Source organism: Centruroides sculpturatus, unplaced genomic scaffold, assembly GCF_000671375.1.
Source record: "Centruroides sculpturatus isolate CEXI.00-Female unplaced genomic scaffold, Cexi_2.0 scaffold500, whole genome shotgun sequence".
In the NCBI taxonomy this organism is placed as follows: Eukaryota; Metazoa; Arthropoda; class Arachnida; order Scorpiones; family Buthidae; genus Centruroides; species Centruroides sculpturatus.
The window spans coordinates 307,374-328,615 of record NW_019384780.1 but is presented as its reverse complement, the minus strand read 5'-3'; the positions used below and the strand labels follow the sequence as shown (position 1 = coordinate 328,615).

The window sequence follows — 21,242 nt, the reverse complement described above, 5'->3', positions numbered from 1 at the left end:
CAGCGGTCCCCAACCTTTTTATCGCCGCGGACCGGTCAACGTTTGATATTTTACCGCGGCCCACTGAGGGGGGACGTTGATTGTTTATATTTTAGATTGATTTAATTTAATAATTTTAATTTAATTGTATTTAAACATGCCTTCAAAATAAAATATAGTTACACAAAAAAATAAACGTTAAATCAATGAGAACCCTGAGCTTGTTTCTTTGCAACAAGACGGTTCCATCTGGGGGTAATAGGAGACAATGACACCCGAAGTGTGTTTCTTATGTCCAGTTTATTCCGTTGTTCCGTCGTCCATTAAAAGTCGCACAAACCCGAGAGAAATATACCATAGTAAATAAAATGGAAATACCAGTAATTTAATGTTCCTTGGGCGGCCCGGTACCATTTGATCCACGGACCGGTACCGGTCCGCGGCCCGGGGGTTGGGGACCACTGATATAGATGACCTGGCTGTTTTGTTATCAGGAAAAGTATGATGTACAGGGGCAAGACATTACCGATTTGATTGAGATCGAGAGTGTACATTTTAAATAGATGTTCGTAATACGCTAATTCGCATAAATTATAATAGTAAAATATAATTTTAAATATTTAATGAATGTTACGCAAGATTTAATCAAACTTTTCTTAAACATAAACTTTCACATTAGGATACTGAAACTTTGCTAAAATATTAAATAATGTCTATGTGATAAACATAAAATAATTATATCATGTAATTATCCTATTCTATCCTTCTTGTTCTACATAATCTGCTTGAGTCAATAAAATATGTTAGAATTCTGAAAAGTGATAAAAGTTTTAAACAATCTCTCATATTTCCTACAAAATGGATCAAGAGTTTAGGAAGAAGACATTCTCATTCTTCTAGGAGAGTAATTTTCGGTTCACAAGTTGTTGTTGGAGGGGAATTGAAGATTTCGGAATTGGAGTCTTAAATCACTTTAATTTAGATCAACTGGATTAAGATCTGGAGAGCCTAACTGGCTCAGTCTATTCTTTGTATATGCTTACTTTTAACATATTTATCCACATGCATTAAAGAAATTCATAAATGATGATCATGAAAACAAAATTTGGACCAGCTCAACTTTGAAAAACTTGCATGTACAGTAGTTCTAGTCCTCATTTTGATATCTGTGCTCTGTCAAAGTTCAGTATCGACGACGTGTAGTGGATACGATCATTCATTATGCGTATTCAAAACTATCTTTTACCATTATATTGGAAATGATTTCGAGTCCAGATGTAATGGCACCAAGAATCATTTGTTACTGAAAAGTTATAACTTATCTGTGAAAAGTATACTTTTCACTGTCCAAGTGTCCCAATTATAATCTTGGCTATTTGACAATAAATCTAGTGTATTTCTGGTATGATTAAATGGAATGCAGACTACAGATTTCTTTGCGTGCAACCCTTTATTGAGAAGTTTTCTATCTATAGTTCATTTTGATACTTATTTTCTTGTACTGAGATAAGCTACAAGAAGAGTTGTTAAGTTATCCTGCATTTAAGGGTTTTGCAGTCTACAGATTTTAGGAGTATAAAGTACAATTCATCGTAACTGCTGTGTAATGTGGTCGACCTTCGGGTTTCCATCGAGTGCATGTTCTTATATCTTCAAACTGTCGCTACAATTTTTTGGATGTATTTATATATTATGCAGCAATTGTTTGATTTTCATCAACTTTCATTCTATCGATAGCAACTATTTATCACTGAATGTCATTCAAATGGCGTTGTGATGGTATTTCCAAGAAAAGTATTTAATTACAATTGCTGTCACGCTAAATCATAAATCACAAAAAGAAGATTTTCAAAAGTTAATTCTAAAATTCTCACTAATTTGCATAAATGGTGCTCATTCGAAACTTTATCATAAGCTTTTAGTAGTTAACAAATCACTACATATACCTATGTAATTTTTGATCGAAAAAAATAGCTTTAATTTTTAAAACTACTAAAACTTGAAATTTCTTGATTTATGTATACCTGTTTAATACTCAAATTAATGTTTTCAGTTAAATTGTATGAGGAAAATCAAAGGAAGATTATGTAGTACGTTATTATCGCATCATTAGAAAGAATCTCGATTGAAATCTAATTTGCGACAAATCCTTTGTCATACACGTTTGGATATTACTTATTCCAAGCCACCAACTTCATTAAAAACAAATTAACATTTTTTAATATAGTCAATTCTTGATTTTTGTATGTTAAAGTTGCATTTTATAAAGGGAGTTTCATTCTCAGAGTTAATAAGATATTTTATAAGTTGTTTTTTTAAGGTAGAAAAGTTTTAACATTTTCAGTAAATATGTTACAGTGCATAAAATATTGACAGAAACATAAATTAAATAGAAAGCAAATAAACATTAACTTTTAGAAATGATTTTGCTGTTAGCTAAACCGAAACTGGTAAAACGCGCCATCGAATAATAAATTTAAATTTATGCTTGCCAACTGGAAATGATCGAAATGTTAAATTTGGCGTATTTGGAAAATTGATTTAGAGGTATAAAAATGTCATTTGCAAAATGTGAGAATTGTGAAAAATTTGAAAACTGCCTTTATATAATAATAAATATAATAAAAATATTTAAACTTATTTTTGTAAAATATTTAGAAGTTTAATTTAAAGAACTAAACCTTTTACTTAATAGCAAGAAATTTAAAAATACTACCAGCAATGCTTGTTAAATTGACAATTCTTCCTTTAGATTTTCGAAGAAGCGGCAAAAATTCTTGCGTCACTCGAACCATTCCAAATACATTGACGTTGAAAAGTTTTAAAATTGTTTCCATCGGTGTCCATTCAATTTCACCTCCATGTCCTAGTCCAGCATTATTGACAACTGCCCATAAAATGACTATAAACAATGAAAAGATATTATTTTAAATAAATATGTTACCAAATATTTAATATACTTAGTTATCAAGAATATGAAGATAACGGTCAAATAAACTTTTGAATTACCGTCTTCTCCAAGACTACATTCTACCGTTTTGGCTGCTTCTTTTACACTTTGTTCGTTTGTGACGTCGAGTGGAACGATTTCAATCTTTGAAGAAAATGCTTTTAATTTATTGGCTCCGTCACTTTCTGGAAAGAGACAACCCGCAAACACACGATAGTTCCTTTCTGCCATACGTTGAGCGAAAAGATGTCCAAATCCAGTATCGCATCCTAATAAAAATTTTATATAATTTATCTTGCAATACACTTAATTTTATATTGGATACATAAAAATATAGTATATAAAATATGTAAACAGATGAAAATTTGCAGTAAAAATTTTGTTTTATGGGAAATTGATATATTTTAACAACTTGAAAACATAATAAATTTTTAACACCAAAATCTTCATTTAGGAAAATATCAGCCATGAAAAAATTTGCCAAATTTAGTAGTAAAATCTTCAGTATTTATATACCAATTATAATAAATTTACTATAATTAATTCATTAATAATAATGACAAATTTTTAAATCTTGCATTAATTCCATATTATGATTATGCTGTATTATTTTTATTGTGTAAACTAGGTCTTAGTAACTTTTAGTGAGGGTCAATCTGTAATGTATTACTGGGCCAGAATTGAATGCAAATATTAAAAGATAAAACGTAATATTATGTATATTTCAGATTAGGTTGACTTCCAAATAAAACTGTCTTGTAAGAATATATTGTCTATAACACAATGTGGCTGCAAAGAATAAATATAGTAGATTTTAATATGTTACTTATTCGCTATCAAAATAATTATTAAACAACAGTAGAATAAAAAAATACAAATTGTAATGTATTTCATTAAATAAATAAGAATATAATAAAATGTTTATAATGTACAGTACATGCATATAATTTATGTGAACAAACGAACATTTACTTTCCTGGCTGTTATGTATATATGATAAGGGAAAGGGCATATTGGATCGTGTCAAATATGACCTTCCGTGTTTTTTGCAAATCTTCATTTTCTGAGACCCCTGAACCGAAAAAAATAAAAAAAATAAAAAACAAAAAATTTCGCGGATATGTTGTATGTTGGCGTCTATTTCCTCTAATATTTCAGGATGGGGACAAGATTAAGAATCGAAATTTGGAACTGTATCTTGTGTATAAGGGGCATTAATGCTATTAAATTTTGATGGTTAAAGGTCGACGGGATGGGGAGATAGAGAAACATCGGACTTAATGAAGAATTTACTCATTATTAGCATTTACAATTTTTCTTTTTTTATAAAACTCATCCTACCCTCATAATTAAGTTTTTTGCCATATTATAATAATTCATAATATAAAAACTTTTTATAACAAAATCTCATAACAGATGACGCCACACACAATTTTATTTATTGTAATAAATAATATAAAAGTTATTTTTTTGAATAAAATATCATAACAGCCGGAAAAGTTCCGCAAGAAGCATGAAGAAGGAAAATACAGCATAACAAAAGTCTACTGAAATAACTGTAACTATGGACAAGTTATTAAAGTCATAAGTACCTGTACGTATCAAACATAAACGATCAAAATCGTATCTCATAGTGAATAGCATACATAATTAAGTTTTATAATTGTAAAAATTACATACTGTAATTATATACAGTAGAGCGTCGTTTATCCGAATCAATTGAGGACTGGGGTGGTTCGGATAACTTATTTTTCGGATAACGAATCATGTACGAAAAACTATATTAATTTATCCCATGTTGAAATTTCTCTCCGTTGCGTGTCGCTTCGCGTTGAATTTTCGTCGATGTTAAGCCTAACGAAGACTATTGTATCGTTAAAAATTATTTTTTTATTTTGTACAAACAAAATAAATTTATTGGAAAATATAAAAACAATAAAAAATGATACTTCAGATATTAATTTAGTATCAAAAACGTAAAATATTTGAGTAGCCCGAGAAATAACCGAAGATTGCAGCGCCACAGCACTAGCGAAAATTTAAATTTGCCGACTTTTGTCCGTTATCCGAAATTTGCTTTCGGATAACCAGCTTTCGGATAAACGACGCTCTACTGTATTAGTAACAAAAAATTTTATAGTGATGGCTAGCAAAATCTCAAACAAAGGGAAGAAACCAAAACCGAAAAGAAAATTTATTTTTTTAGAAGAAAAAATCACCATCTTGAATCGCCTGAAAAATGGAGAAAAATTAGATGTGGCAAAGACCTAAAATTTAAACGAATCAACAATTCGTACGATCAAACAAAATGAGCAAAAAATGTTTTGAAAGATAGTTTTCACTATCTTTTGAAGAATAAAGAATTGAATTCGATTCAATTCAATACAATACCGTCGCGCTAAACCGAACTAAGTGAGACAAGTGGTAGTTCGGATTAATGAAGAATTCAGATTAAGGGGATATGATAGTAAGGACGTGATGCTTACGCTTTAAAGAAATTTTTTTTTTTTTTTACCTGTTGTCAATTATCAAATATTTTCAAGCAGCAAATAGAAGAGCAAAAAGAGATTAGAATTGTTGGTGAGTCAAACAGGGTCATTGACTGATTGCTGCTCATTCTTTCTTTCTATGTAATTGTTTATTACATGTGACTTATGTTTACACGTAAGCTGCACGTATGCAAGTGACAACTCCATAATTGTAGTTAGGGAAATGATAGCTGTTCTGATTAAATGGCTTCGGATGACCAAGCATTCGGATTAACGCGATCAAACTGTAAGTTTGATTTTGTTTTTTAATTCATGTTTTGTTAAGTGAAGTTTTATGAATTAAACAAAACTGTTTTTTCTTGCATAATAAATAAAATTCATATTTAAAAAACTCGTTTTTGAATCCACTTTTTTATATGTAATGTGAATGTCACGAACGCTATTTTTATAACGCGTTATTTTTATGGAACCGTGTTATACGAGATTCCACAAAAATTGAACCTTGTACTTGTACTTACGGTTTTGGAATAATGCGACTCCACATTTGTCAGGACCCTAGTTCAGTCTCACTTATCTCAATTCCTGATAGACTTAAATGTGATAATTTTAAAAATAACTCCCATATAACATACTGTATATAAAACTATTACCTTTGTACTCGATAAAAGTTATAAATTACAATTTTATGTTTCTCTTATTCTTAGCCGAATTTATACCTTTTTCTATTAGAATTACAAAAAATATCATATAAAATATTAGTAACATTAAAATATATCATGTTTCCTTTTTTAAAACGTAGAAATTAATAATTTAAAAAACTTTGTAATATTAGTGCTTTATTACTAGTTCAATACTATCAAAACTAATAAACTCATTATTTTTACTTTAAATTTACAATCGAATAAAGTCTTAGTAAAGAATAAATCATTTGAAATAATATGATCAAAAAGTCACCATATACTTTGGTATATAATGATTTTTTAATTATCTTATGTAAACTCACCTGTAACAAATACAGCTTTGTTTTTGGGTGATAAAGGCTGCTGGTACGATTTGTATATTAGATATCCAAAATATAAAACCACCGACAGAACAAATAGATAAAAGTATTCTGGTATCAAAAACATCCTTTAATCTAAAGTAAAAAACAAGATCACAGGTAAACTTAATTTTGATATTATTTTAAATATTTTTTAAAATCATTTAACCTAAAGCATATACTTGCAAGTAAAAAATAACAAACAAGTATTCTAACTTATATAAACATATCCGTTTTTATCGCAACCTCGATAGAGATACTATTGACCTTAGTAGAGTGACGTTATTCAATAAACTCAAAAGTCATTCTGACAGTTACAATTACAAAAACAGTATTTAGACCGAAAAAATTTGCAGAAAGAAATAACACGAATAATTCTCTATATTCTTCACCAACTTGTTAAATGATGCAAAAATTTATTCCGCAAGAAGCATGAAGAAGGAAAATACAGCAGGTCTTTATTTCCTTTATTTTGCGTTGATATGTCAATCTTATCGTCTGCATGAGTTAGTCCAGTTAGATAAATATTTAAATTCTTAAAAACTTTAAATTAGTTTTAATAAAAATTAATATATATTCAGTATATACTTTAATTATATTTTTTTACTTCCAGGATGTTTTTCTATCCGTTCATAGTCGAAATTGGAAGACGGCTGAAGACTGTCTGTTCCGCTTATGTCGGGCCTCGTCTCTCACTATCCGTCCATTCCATTGTAGGTTGGCAGAACCCAAGATAGGCTTGCTTAAAAAAACACAACCTCAGTACCAGGGCCGGTCTTTTCTATAAAAGCGCCCGGTTGCAAGAAACCTTTTGGCGCCCTAAAATATTTGGAATACAGGATTTCAAGGGATTTGAAATACACGTATATTGGGTAATATACATTTATTTAAATATGCGATGTCTTTTGCTATGTCATTGAGCAATTCAGAAAAGTTACAATTTTTGCAATTTCCTTTTCGTTGTTTAATATAGCGGGTGCATTTAAGCGTTCTTCACACACACTTGACCGAAAAGAATTCTTTGTTAATTTTAATTTGCTAAAAGAACTCTCTGCACTTGCTACAGTAACTGATAACGTGAAGAATACAGTTAGCACATCTGAAAATAGTTCATTATAATTATTATTTAATATGTATTGCAATATGTCTTGCGCGTTATATAGGCCTATATCTTTTTGGTCCAAGATCAACTCTCGCAACAAATCGATTTCCTAGATTAGGTCTTTATTTACAAACTTTACCATAAAGTTTTACAAAATCTTTTAAACGGTTTTCTAGTTCATTTTTTCTAATGTTTTTTATATTAGTGATTAATTTAAAATCAGATAAATAATATTGGGTATATTTTTAAATTTCTGATCTATTTGTATAATAATAGTATCAATCATAACATCAAAAAAGTAGCATCTTAATTCCTCTATGGATTTTGTAAAATTTCATCTTCTGTTAGTTCGGAAATCAATCTTTTATTTTGAATTATTTTTTAGAGAAGTCTTCTGAAATATTCAAATTTTGTGCTATCATTTTTGCGTCATCGAAAAATGTGTTAAATTTTGAACTTCAATTTTGGATTTTATTTTTATATCAAACTTAAAAAATTTATTGTGTTTACAATTTCTCATTATATGTTAAAAACATATAATTGAGATATTAAAATTAAAGACTTCTCTATAGAATGTCTTTCTTTTAATATCGACAATTAGTTTCTCTGTGTGCTCATGGATGGAGCTGATCCAGTGCTAATTAAACTTATGCCAATGGACATCTTTTAAATGAAATGTCACGAGAAACACTTTTCACGGACTCTGGAGTTAGTTAGGTGTGACCCCATCTAAAAAATAATGACAATAAAAGAAAATATACAATGTGTATTGTGGCTAGCTACACATAAAGGATGACAATTCCGGACTCCATGGAAAGTGTTTCTCGTGATATTTCATTTAAAAGCTGTCCACCGTTATAAATATTTTCGCTAAAAAACTTTCTGGGCTATTCTTTCTTTTAGCTCAAACCTCATTTCAATAGGTCGTTTCGTTTTTGTGTTATGAATTTATAAAATAACGAGCAATTATTTACTGTGACATCGTCACAATGCCGGACTGCAATTTTTAATCATATTTTTAATTAATTTAATTTAAAATATATGCGCTCCATCTCAAATTAGTAGTGGCTTGCCCTATACATCATACTTTTCCGTTAGCATGGAGTCGTGCCTGTCATCTATTAACTGCTTCCAGGGGAAAATTTTTGAATTGAAGTAATGTAATGTATAGTTAATCGGGTCCTACGAGCCCTATTGTTTTCATATCTGGTCTCGGTATTTGTCATCTGACTCCATTCTCGAAATTAAGGAATGACGGACGGACGGAGAACAGTGGGAATTTACAGGTCTACAATTTTTTCAAATTGCAGTCCAATAAACTTCTTTCTCATACACCCTATATAACTTAATACAGATATACTGTATTTTATATTTATATTATTATTTAATTAGGCTGTACTATAGATTATTATCTATGGAATTTCGGGGCTTTGAGTATATATTTGAACTCAGGGGACCGAGATGAGTTCAACGATACCCTACTTTTGGACCAGAGACGAAAAATAAGAGTTATCATATTTACAATTTCTTGCCTTTCACAGTGCTTTTTTTAATGGTTTGCAGACTTTACCGTAAGATGGCGGTACTACGGTAGCAACTATGGTGTCGTCTGCTTAATTTTCTTTTTTCTATTTAGGTTAGTTATTTAATTTAATTTAATTTAATTTATTTAACTAAGTTAGGTTATTTAAGTTAGTTAACTTATTTAAATAACTTAACCTAAGTTATTTATTAACTAGTTTGGTTTGCACACTTTAACCGCTAGGTGGTGTTGCTTCCAATTACAGTGTCCTCTGCTTAATTTTCTATTTTTTACGCAGCAATTTTGAAAATGAACTTCCTTTAGCTAGCATTAGAAGTAGTCAAAGATAAGGAAACATGTATCGAGTGGTTACAAGATCAAAATCTCTTTCGTAAAGCAAAAAAGTGTAATAGATGCAAAGAGTGGATGAAATTAGAAGTGTTCACCGAAGAGACAAATAAAGGCAAAGGATGGGGACGCCTGCGATGCCAGAAGCACGGACAGTAACAACAAATCACTGCTGGTACTTTCTTTGAGCAAGTCAGAATCTCACTAAGGAAAGCAATCATTCTAAGCAGTCATTTCTTGCCTTTCACAGTGTATTCCGCGTCATTTCAGATTTTTCTGCCACCTAGCGGTGACGGTCATCTCCCGGCGGGGGATAGGTTAGGTTTGTTGGACAAGCCGCGAAAGCGGCGCGTAGTACTAGCCGACCGGAAGCGATAGCGAACGTGTCGGCCGTGCGAAAAGGACTTAACTCTAACTGCAGACGATCAGTGTGCTCGTGGATCAACATCTGCCTCTGTTAAAGGTGGGCAAGCAAGAGTTCAGTGGGAGCCGAAATATAGGTTTTGCAAAAATGCATGGAAACCGCGGTTCTGTACTTTTTTATTCTGTACCTCAGTTCTGTACCGCGATTTTATTATATAATATAAATATAATATAAAACAAATATTGAATTTTTTTAATAAACATATTTTCACAAAATTGTGGAAATAAAGTTGTAAAAAAATAATAAAAAGCAGAAATTAACACTTTCAGCAAGAGCAAGTGCATGTAACTCAAAAAGAGCCGCATTTGCCCATGTCTGGTGTATACGGCCGACATGCCGGACAGCCTGTTAAACACGCGATAGGCTTACGGAGAGAGCGACGCGATTCCTGATCATCGCGCAATCGCCGGAAAAAAGTATGATAACTTCCTTATTTTTGTCTCCGGTCCAAAAGTAGGGTAACGTTGAACTCGTCTCGGTCCACTCATTTCAGATATATACTCAAAGTCCCGAAATTCCATGGGTAATAATCTATAGTATCCCCTTTAATTATGCATTAATTATATTATAATAATACAGTTTAGCATAATTCAAGCGTGCGAAACGTGTAAAGCATGAAAGCTTACGTCATTAGGTTTTGGCTTTATTTATTTTATTTACGAACAAAACCAATACTGGAGATCCCACAAGTATCAATTGAATTTGTTCAAACGTTGCTATCCAAAAACCTTTTATAAAATCATCTTCAGATTTTACGTCTGTACACCTGAAAATGGTTCATAAATTCACATAAAAGCAGTCGAAAACGATCGTTTTATTTAAAAAATAATAATTGCTAGCTAGATCAAAAAAGATTTTTGGATAGCAGCAACACGGGAGATTTAGAACTAATAAAATCAATAAACTGTTCACTCGATATTAATTTTAAAAATAATTTTAAACATAAGTGATTTAATGAGATTTAATCTAAAAATTAGAGAATTTTGTTTGTTAACTGAATTAGTAAGCTAAATTTGTAAAACAACATAAACAACCACAGCCTACAAATATATACTGTATTAATATTTAATATTACATTATTAGTGGACTAGATAACATCGAAACTGTTGTGAAAGAGTATCAAATAAATAAGCATTTATGTACTCTAACAATTTAATTATTCAATACTGTATAAACAAATACTCAAACCGAGTCAAAAACATTAATTAATTAGTCATTATGTTCTCTCTAGAGCTATATTTCTTGTAAGTTACATTTTTTATACTTTATAATTTCTTTTATAACATTTATACATCAATATAACACATCGCCAAATTATACAATGACATAAACAATTCTTAGAGAATGACTAAACAGTGAAAATAGTCTTTTCAATATATAATTCAGACAAATCACTTTTATACTTTATAAACATTGATAAATTATTTGTGAAGGTTTCAATAAGGAAATAGACGTATAAAGAATAAAATTTTTCAATAGAAGTTTTTATTGCGAGATTTTATTTGAGAGTCTGTGTAATAAGGATGTTATTTAAACATCCTCATTTATTATTTTAACAACGCAACAACAACAATAATAATAACGAAAGATTCAATTTAGTATCGGTCTTCAAAATACAATCCTCCCTGATTTATACAAATTTTTGTTCGCTCTGATAATTTACGTTTGTCCTCATAAAAGGATCTTTATGAATGTTGTTTAGTTCTTAGTTTTCCGAAACGGACTGAAGTTGTTTTTCTTTCAGACAATGTTTTAATCTGTTGGACAGTTTCCTCAAAAATCTGGCAAGCAAAACTGATCATTATCTGTTTATACATGTGTATGTATACAAAAAATGATTACTTTGGCACATATATCCTTTATATAATTTTAATCCTTTATATATTTCATATTAGTTTTTAAAAATACTATTTTTAAAAAATATAATTAATTCATTGTAGTCTAAACTTAATATTCAAAATACAAATCGCTATTGGCTTTTCTCCAGTTATTGGCAACTGCAATTTTTCAATGGGAACCGGATTCTCTTGAATAAATACTGACGCCGTTGCACTTATCTGGGCGCAACGGTTACAATATTTATAATTAAAGAAAGATAATCTCGAAAAAATATTAGATATTTTCTCATTTGCTGATGCAAGCATTTCTTGCTTAACTTCAGTTAACTTTTTCTGAAAATCAGACGTTCTGAAAACCTAACTGAAATCTTATTTCCCATTATTTTAAATGAGAAAAAATACAATGTATTACAACTCAAATTATCAGTAATATCTTAAAACTTAACTAAAACTCAGTTGTTAATTATATACAGATTTTTACTACCAGTTTAGGATATATCAATAAAATCAGAAAGCGATATTTTATATCGCAATGTGATCATCAAACAATTAATATAATCGTTAACAAATAGTTGTTTTGTATACAACAAATAACAGACAACAATAAAAACATTTGTTAGGAAAAAGAAACAGATAAAAAGTCTCGATAAAAAACAAGACAATTTCTTATAATGAACTAATACTTACTAAATGAAATGGATATTTAAAGCCTGTAGAAAGTTGAGGCGTGCTTTTCAAAACGTCTATACGAGATTCTAACGTTCTAATGACTAGAGACTTTTCTTGTACACCAGTTTGTTAAATATGTTGTATTGAGTTTCTTTTTATATATAAGAATATAAATATAAGATCTATAAAATTATATAATTATAAAATTATCCTATAAAATTTCTGCAGAAAAATTTTATTTTTAGAGATATGTATTTTATGAAGTTGGGTAATAAAAACTAACAAGTAAGACATTCTACCGAAAACCCGTGAGACGTTCTACTTGGTTTCCTGTATATATTTATTTTGATGAGATAATATCGTGTGATTAAAAAAGAATTAATTTTCGAAAATTATGATTAAAACTTTAAATATTAAAAATTATGCAAGGTAGTTATTTACTGTACATAACGCTGTATAAAAAACACTCCATCTGAAGTAACATTCCATAACGCTGATACAGATACCACTCGGCTCGCCGATAATTGCACGAATCCATCGATTCATCGACCATTAATGGTTTTGAAGCCATAGCATAGTAGTAGCAACAGTTATTATTTTCTCTGGTTATTTTAAAATAATAATAATTATTATTGCTATTATATACAAATAACTATTGTGCCAATCACTAACAAAAAAGTATGATAACTTCCTTATTTTTGTCTCCGGTCCAAAAGTAGGGTAACGTTGAACTCGTCTCGGTCCACTCATTTCAGATATATACTCAAAGTCCCGAAATTCCATGGGTGATAATCTATAGTATCCCCTTTAATTATGCATTAATTATATTATAATAATACAGTTTAGCATAATTCAAGCGTGCGAAACGTGTAAAGCATGAAAGCTTACGTCATTAGGTTTTGGCTTTATTTATTTTATTTACGAACAAAACCAATACTGGAGATCCCACAAGTATCAATTGAATTTGTTCAAACGTTGCTATCCAAAAACCTTTTATAAAATCATCTTCAGATTTTACGTCTGTACACCTGAAAATGGTTCATAAATTCACATAAAAGCAGTCGAAAACGATCGTTTTATTTAAAAAATAATAATTGCTAGCTAGATCAAAAAAGATTTTTGGATAGCAGCAACACGGGAGATTTAGAACTAATAAAATCAATAAACTGTTCACTCGATATTAATTTTAAAAATAATTTTAAACATAAGTGATTTAATGAGATTTAATCTAAAAATTAGAGAATTTTGTTTGTTAACTGAATTAGTAAGCTAAATTTGTAAAACAACATAAACAACCACAGCCTACAAATATATACTGTATTAATATTTAATATTACATTATTAGTGGACTAGATAACATCGAAACTGTTGTGAAAGAGTATCAAATAAATAAGCATTTATGTACTCTAACAATTTAATTATTCAATACTGTATAAACAAATACTCAAACCGAGTCAAAAACATTAATTAATTAGTCATTATGTTCTCTCTAGAGCTATATTTCTTGTAAGTTACATTTTTTATACTTTATAATTTCTTTTATAACATTTATACATCAATATAACACATCGCCAAATTATACAATGACATAAACAATTCTTAGAGAATGACTAAACAGTGAAAATAGTCTTTTCAATATATAATTCAGACAAATCACTTTTATACTTTATAAACATTGATAAATTATTTGTGAAGGTTTCAATAAGGAAATAGACGTATAAAGAATAAAATTTTTCAATAGAAGTTTTTATTGCGAGATTTTATTTGAGAGTCTGTGTAATAAGGATGTTATTTAAACATCCTCATTTATTATTTTAACAACGCAACAACAACAATAATAATAACGAAAGATTCAATTTAGTATCGGTCTTCAAAATACAATCCTCCCTGATTTATACAAATTTTTGTTCGCTCTGATAATTTACGTTTGTCCTCATAAAAGGATCTTTATGAATGTTGTTTAGTTCTTAGTTTTCCGAAACGGACTGAAGTTGTTTTTCTTTCAGACAATGTTTTAATCTGTTGGACAGTTTCCTCAAAAATCTGGCAAGCAAAACTGATCATTATCTGTTTATACATGTGTATGTATACAAAAAATGGTTACTTTGGCACATATATCCTTTATATAACTTTAATCCTTTATATATTTCATATTAGTTTTTAAAAATACTATTTTTAAAAAATATAATTAATTCATTGTAGTCTAAACTTAATATTCAAAATACAAATCGCTATTGGCTTTTCTCCAGTTATTGGCAACTGCAATTTTTCAATGGGAACCGGATTCTCTTGAATAAATACTGACGCCGTTGCACTTATCTGGGCGCAACGGTTACAATATTTATAATTAAAGAAAGATAATCTNCACAATAAATATCATGTATTGACTATATATGATATAACATCATGCTTAATTAATATATATAATATAATGAATATGACAAATTACTACGTTAGTTGCTACGTTACTAATGAAAATTGATAATACACTGTTGGCCAAGTAAAATGCAACATCTGCAATATCTAGAGGCATACATGATGTTGCTTTTTACTTGGCTAGCAATATATATATTCACAGTTAGTTTAGATTTTGTTATGTATATTCATAGTATTACCGTTAATATATCGTTAATTATATAATATAATATAAATCTGTTTATATTATGTATAATATAACACAGCATTTCATAGATTAACTTTTTAAATATTACACTTAATATTTGTAGCTATTTCATTTCATTATAGCTAATATAGCCTATAATGCATAACATCACATTTAATGAAGCGAAGCATATTAAGTTATGTTAAATGCTAGAACTATTGATACAATTAAATTACATTAAATTGAATTTTATCTAAAAGTTTTTATCACTAATTATAATAAATAATAATTTAAATTAATTAACATATAATATAATTAACTAATATAAAATTATTATTTCGACGCATTGTATAAAGTTGAATATTGTACTAAAATTCTTACATTAAAAAAATTGTTTCTAAAAAACTATTTTTAATGTTCTAAGCTACTATTAAGCTATTACATTTAGAATAGTAGAATTAGTGAAAATATTAATAGATCTTTTATATATTATGAAAATTATATGAGAAATAATATTTATTAATTTATATATATACTTACATAAATATTTTCTGTTTGTTTAAAGAAATTCGATTATATTTATTTTCGCTTTCTTCTGTAACTTTAGACGAAATTCTGAACAGTCTAACGTTGTTGTGTTCACTCGTATAATAAACACGAGCGAACACAATGAGGAAAAATTTGTTTTCCTCTTTGTAATATTTTCTTTAACTTATCAAGAACTGTTTGTAATTATTACTCGAAAATGTATTTAAATCTTAATATAGAAGAGCATCGATACTGTCAATCTCGGTATAATTTTGATTTTTTCCTGTTGGTTTCGTAATAGCTTTTGTTTCTATTTATTATCATTTGTATAACATATAATGCAAAGAATATATAATAATCGTCTTCAAGGTAATTCTAAAATAAATAATTTATATAATACATTATAAATATTTTATTTCAATAATTTTGAAAATTATTCTAATTTTTGAATACTTCGAAATTTATGACATGTTTATATTAAGAAATGATTATTAAAATAACTAATTTTAAATAAAATATTTAGTATATTTTAAAAAGCTCATTGACTGTATCACTAATTTTACAAAAGAAAAAAACATAGTTGATTAGAACCAATAAATCAGGCTTATTATACTCACAGAAAATTTAATTAACTTTTTATTTATCTAATATGCATTTCGGCATATCTGACCCGAACTTATTGTTAAAAATTATTTGTTGTTTGTAAAATCCAATTGAAAAGGGCCAGACAAGCCGAAATGCATATTAGACAAATAAAGAGTTAATTAAATTTGCTGTGAATACAATAAATCTGATTTATTGATTCTAATTAACTGTCTTTTTGTAAAAATAATTACTATATATTTATAATTAGATTTTTATTATTATAAAGTCAGTTTATTATCTTCAAATACAGATTTTCTGTATTTAATTTAAAATATTTTTTATAAAGTTTCCTTTCTGTTTTATAATTGTCAATTTTATATAAAATGAAAACTGTGTCGCGTTTTAAAACTGTATTAATGGAGGAAGAATATTTAAGTTAGTTTTCCGGGACGTTCTCACTTGTTCGAACAAAACACATAAAACCATATCTTTTTATTATGATTACTTAGGATATAGAGCGTAACAAGAAAAACAGCGTAGAAAGTTACAGCTTATATTAAACAGTTACTTTAATTTAAATATTTCGTCTACGTTTTGCAATTTTTCTCTAAGATAATTAGGTTTTAATGAAAACAATAAAATATTGTAAAATATAACATAACAATATGTTTTTAAAAAAAAATAAAACTGCATAGACTGCTACTTTAACGCAAACGAAACAATCAAAATATGTCTTTCATCGTTTTTTACAGCCTATTTGAAGTATGGTGCACTATTCATAGACATCTTTATAAGGAATATAACTAGTTTGTCGGCCGAAGAAACTATATCATATGTCATTATTTTTCAAATAGTCTCTCAATGTTACGTGAATAATAGCGATGTAGTTGTTTCGCTAGACGTGCTGTATGGCAATAATTGCTCCACTATATAGGCCTATATATGCTATATAGCCAGGGTGGCCAAGCTCCTTGATAGTCCGAGCCATTTTTCAAAATTTGAAATTTTTCGCGAGCCGCAATTAAATACGTATTAAAAAGGTATGCAAAAAATTCCAGATTACAAATTATATCCGTAGCAAGAGTGATACAAATTGTTTCCTCCAGAGCACAATGTCAACTGTCCATTGCAATGACAGTTTACAAATTCAAAATCGGTCTGGAGTCGGTCGATAACGGACGATTACGCCACTGTTTATGTTCGTTCGCGCAGTTTTCGATGAGTCATATCATTCTTAACTTGGACGGAAATGAAATTTGTTACAACGTTGCACTTAGTCTTTCATATTTGTTGTTAGTAATTTAAAAGACATTTTGAAACACATACGGAATGATAATAATTTTTAAAAATATAATAACACAAAAATGAAAAGGAATTCGGGTACATTTATCGAGAGCCACAAATAATCGTTGAAAGAGCCGCATGTAGCTCGCGAGCCGCAGGTTGGCCACCCCTGCTATATAGTTTTCATCATCACTCTGCATATAATCTGTAAACATGAGCAACCTCGGCCAGCACTTTCCTAATATGCAACCATCGGATTTTTGGCAATGTGATATTTTATTTTCCTGCTTTCTGTCTCGTATCATTATGCAGCCATAATTAAACCGATATTCGCGACAAAAAACATTCAAACTATGCTTGACTAGTGAAAAAATGACAGTAAACTATATAGACCATTACTTATATATAGACCATCAATTTTTTTTATCGTTTTTATTAAAACCTAATTATCTTTGAGAACATACCCGTACATAGTTAAATAAAAAAGTACCATTTTTCCAATATGCTCGGAGCGGATTTATATAGCATCATTAAACCACATTAAAAAAAACAACAACAGTTTGTGACATTGACGAATTAACAAAGTTTGGAGGACACGTTTATTTCCCTATCAATGTGATTTAAATGTGATTGAATTAATTTGGGTACAAGTGAAAGAATCAGTTAAAACAAAAAATGAATTATTTAAAATTGCTGATGAAAAGGAATTGACATCATCTGCCATCAATAACGTTACAGTATGTAATTGAAAACATTAAGTTAAGCATATGTTGAATTGTTATACAGTATTAGGAATCGGACACTTAATGGAAGAACACATCGAATTATCGAATTATCATCAATTTTTACGTCGAATTATCAATTAACATGTCGAATTATCATCAATTTTCTGGAGATTCAGATACCCGTAGTAGTGAGGATGATCTTGGAAAAACAGAAAATCCCGTAACACCCTAACTCGGCTGTGCATAATTTTAAAAAATATTTGAATTGACTATTATAATAGTCAATACAAATACTTTTTAAAATAATTAATACTTTTAAAAGTATTGACTATTATAATAGTCAATACAAATACTTTTTAAAATAATTAATACTTTTAAAAGTATTGACTATTATAATAGTCAATACAAATACTTTTTAAAATAATTAATACTTTTAAAAGTATTGACTATTATAATAGTCAATACAAATACTTTTTAAAATAATTAATACTTTTAAAAGTATTGACTATTATAATAGTCAATACAAATACTTTTTAAAATAATTAATACTTTTAAAAGTATTGACTATTATAATAGTCAATACAAATACTTTTTAAAATAATTAATACTTTTAAAAGTATTGACTATTATAATAGTCAATACAAATACTTTTTAAATACGTTTTCGGAACTAAAGTACTTCGATAAAGGAGAGCCAATGCGATAGAACAATCGCATATTATGAATGAAAATAAACAAAAATATTCTACTGAAATTTAATTCTTAGTTGTTATATTTTAAATGAACCTAAACAGCTGATTATGTTAATAAAAATATGATAAAAGGACAAAGTATTAAAAGTATTGGCCACACGACTTCTTGAGATATAGGCTAAATAAAGTAAAATTGACGACAGAAATTTTAAAATAGCGATATAAAATCTTTACAATTATAAACTTATTTTATTATTTTTATTTTAAAAGTAGTGAATTTACAAACTATTTATTAAATAACGCTTCTAGCACACTACGTAAATTAAGATTATATTAACTAGCATAATAAATACGGCTATAATAAATTGGAGGGCTTATCACAACAGGGTCTGACTGGAGAAAAATAGACTAAATTTTACAAAAAAAATGGCCTTTAATAAACTATAATCAAATTTTTTAGTAGAATGCATTTCGGGTACACAGACCCCCTCTTATACTGTTGTACAGTACATCCATATAGTATAAACACAAATATTTATCAAGACCATTATACAGTAATACCCGAGTTACATAACACGCGACTTACGTAAATTCGCAGTTACGTAAAATGAAAATCTCAAAAATTGGAAAAAAGTCTGAGAAGAGTAACATGCAATTTTACAAAGAATTACTCTAGTTTGAAACAGTTTAGTCTAGTTTGAAAGGAAGAGAGAGAGAGAAAACGCTTTCTCTCTTCCTTTTTTACTTTCAATTTCTACTTTAAATGTTTATGTACATTTGATTACTTTTACGACTGGTATAAATTTGTTATAAGGTAAATACGACTTGCAATTATATAAATTTGGTATAAGGCAATATATGTATAGTACACGTATTATTTATTATATGTGTACTTTACATATATTATTTATTATTTTTTTGTATAAAAGAATTGTTTACGAGAAAGAGTGCCCTGTACGCTTGCGTACGTGCTTACAATTAGATCTAAGAGTTAAGGATTAGCAGAGCAATTAAGTAATAAATCGGTACAGTGAGAAAGAAAGGAAGAGAGAGAGAAACTTTTATACAAAAAAAAAATAAATAATATATGTATAGTACNTGACAAACTGGATAAATATTGACAACAAAATCTTTTGCAGCATAGCTCACATAGCATATGCAGTTTACGTAGTGCTCTGTCTGTGTGGCCTCAGCATTAATATCATGCAAATAATCAAAGTCGTCTTTCTGAATAATTAAACTATTCACATTACTTCCAATAATCAGACAATCTCCTTAACCTGTTCTAGTCCCATATATGATGGATTACAGAGATTATACTGACAATACCTCGAGTTATGTAAGTAATGCGGGCCATAGACATTTATATGAGTCGAATTTGTAAATTGCTTAAGTATAACTACATAATAAATACAGTATTGAGTTATTAATTGTTATATGTGTACTATACATATATTATTTATTTTTTTTTTGTATAAAAGTTTCTCTCTCTCTTCCTTTCTTTATGTATAGTACACATACATGGTATAAGGTAATATATGTATAGTACACATACGTGTACTATACATATATTACCTTATACCAAATTTATATAATTACAAATCGTATTTTTACCTTATACCAAATTTATATCAGTCGTAAAAGTAATCAAATGTATACAAACATTTAAAGTAGAAATTCTTTATTATTAACTATCCTTGACAGTCTATTAAAATTCTGTTCTTTTGTATATATATTTTTTTATCTATAACCAGTTTATTAGAAACTAGCAGATGAGCCCGGCGTTGCTCGGATAAAAAGTAACGATAGCAAAGATTAAGATTATTAGGTTATAGCCGATCTTATCCTTTTCACAGAGTGCAAGAATTAGGTCCCCCTCTTAAATTGGTCTCTGGGCGAATTTTCACTAAATAGTGAAAATTTGCCCAGAGACCAATTTAAGATCGCCGGTTTCGTATATAGGATGTCATGTACATGTGGAAGCCCAAATTATTACATTGGAGAAACCGGAAGAAGATTGGAGTTGAGAGTAAAGGAACATGAGGCGGCCATTAGACTGAGAAGAACGGATTCAGCATGGTTTTTACATTGCAGAGAATTTAATTGTAATATAAATATAAAAAATACTAAAATATTGTATAGAATAGAAAATAACTTAGAAAGAAAAATTGTAGAACATTTCTGTATCGCCGAACATGTAAATTTACTTAATTTGAATGCTGGAATGATTGTTGATGCATGCTGGGAACGGCTGTTGGGTATAAAACGTAACCAACGAATAACATCCTGATGTATCCACTGAGGAGGCCTAGATGGCGAAATGCATATGGATAAAATTAATAAAATAATGATTGTTCCTTGCTACTTGTTTGTCTTGTTTTGGCTCATAGAATCCTCGAAGTCGGAAATAGAAAGAGTATAATTTTTACTTGTTTTTTAACTAAAAATTTTTTATTTTTAGTGTGTT

General features: G+C 28.8%; 1 protein-coding gene across 1 annotated transcript in view; it reads right to left on the bottom strand.

The window, feature by feature from the left end:
* The window catches only part of LOC111629167, a 66,024-nt gene that overhangs the window by 6,818 nt on the left and 37,964 nt on the right, over positions 1-21,242 (bottom strand). The window contains exons 8-10 of the mRNA XM_023373046.1: positions 6,422-6,546; positions 2,989-3,198; positions 2,696-2,881 (exon numbers count right to left, since the gene is read on the bottom strand). Of these exons, the coding sequence (XP_023228814.1) occupies positions 2,696-2,881; positions 2,989-3,198; positions 6,422-6,546 (521 nt within the window). The remainder of the gene's footprint in view (positions 1-2,695; positions 2,882-2,988; positions 3,199-6,421; positions 6,547-21,242) is intronic.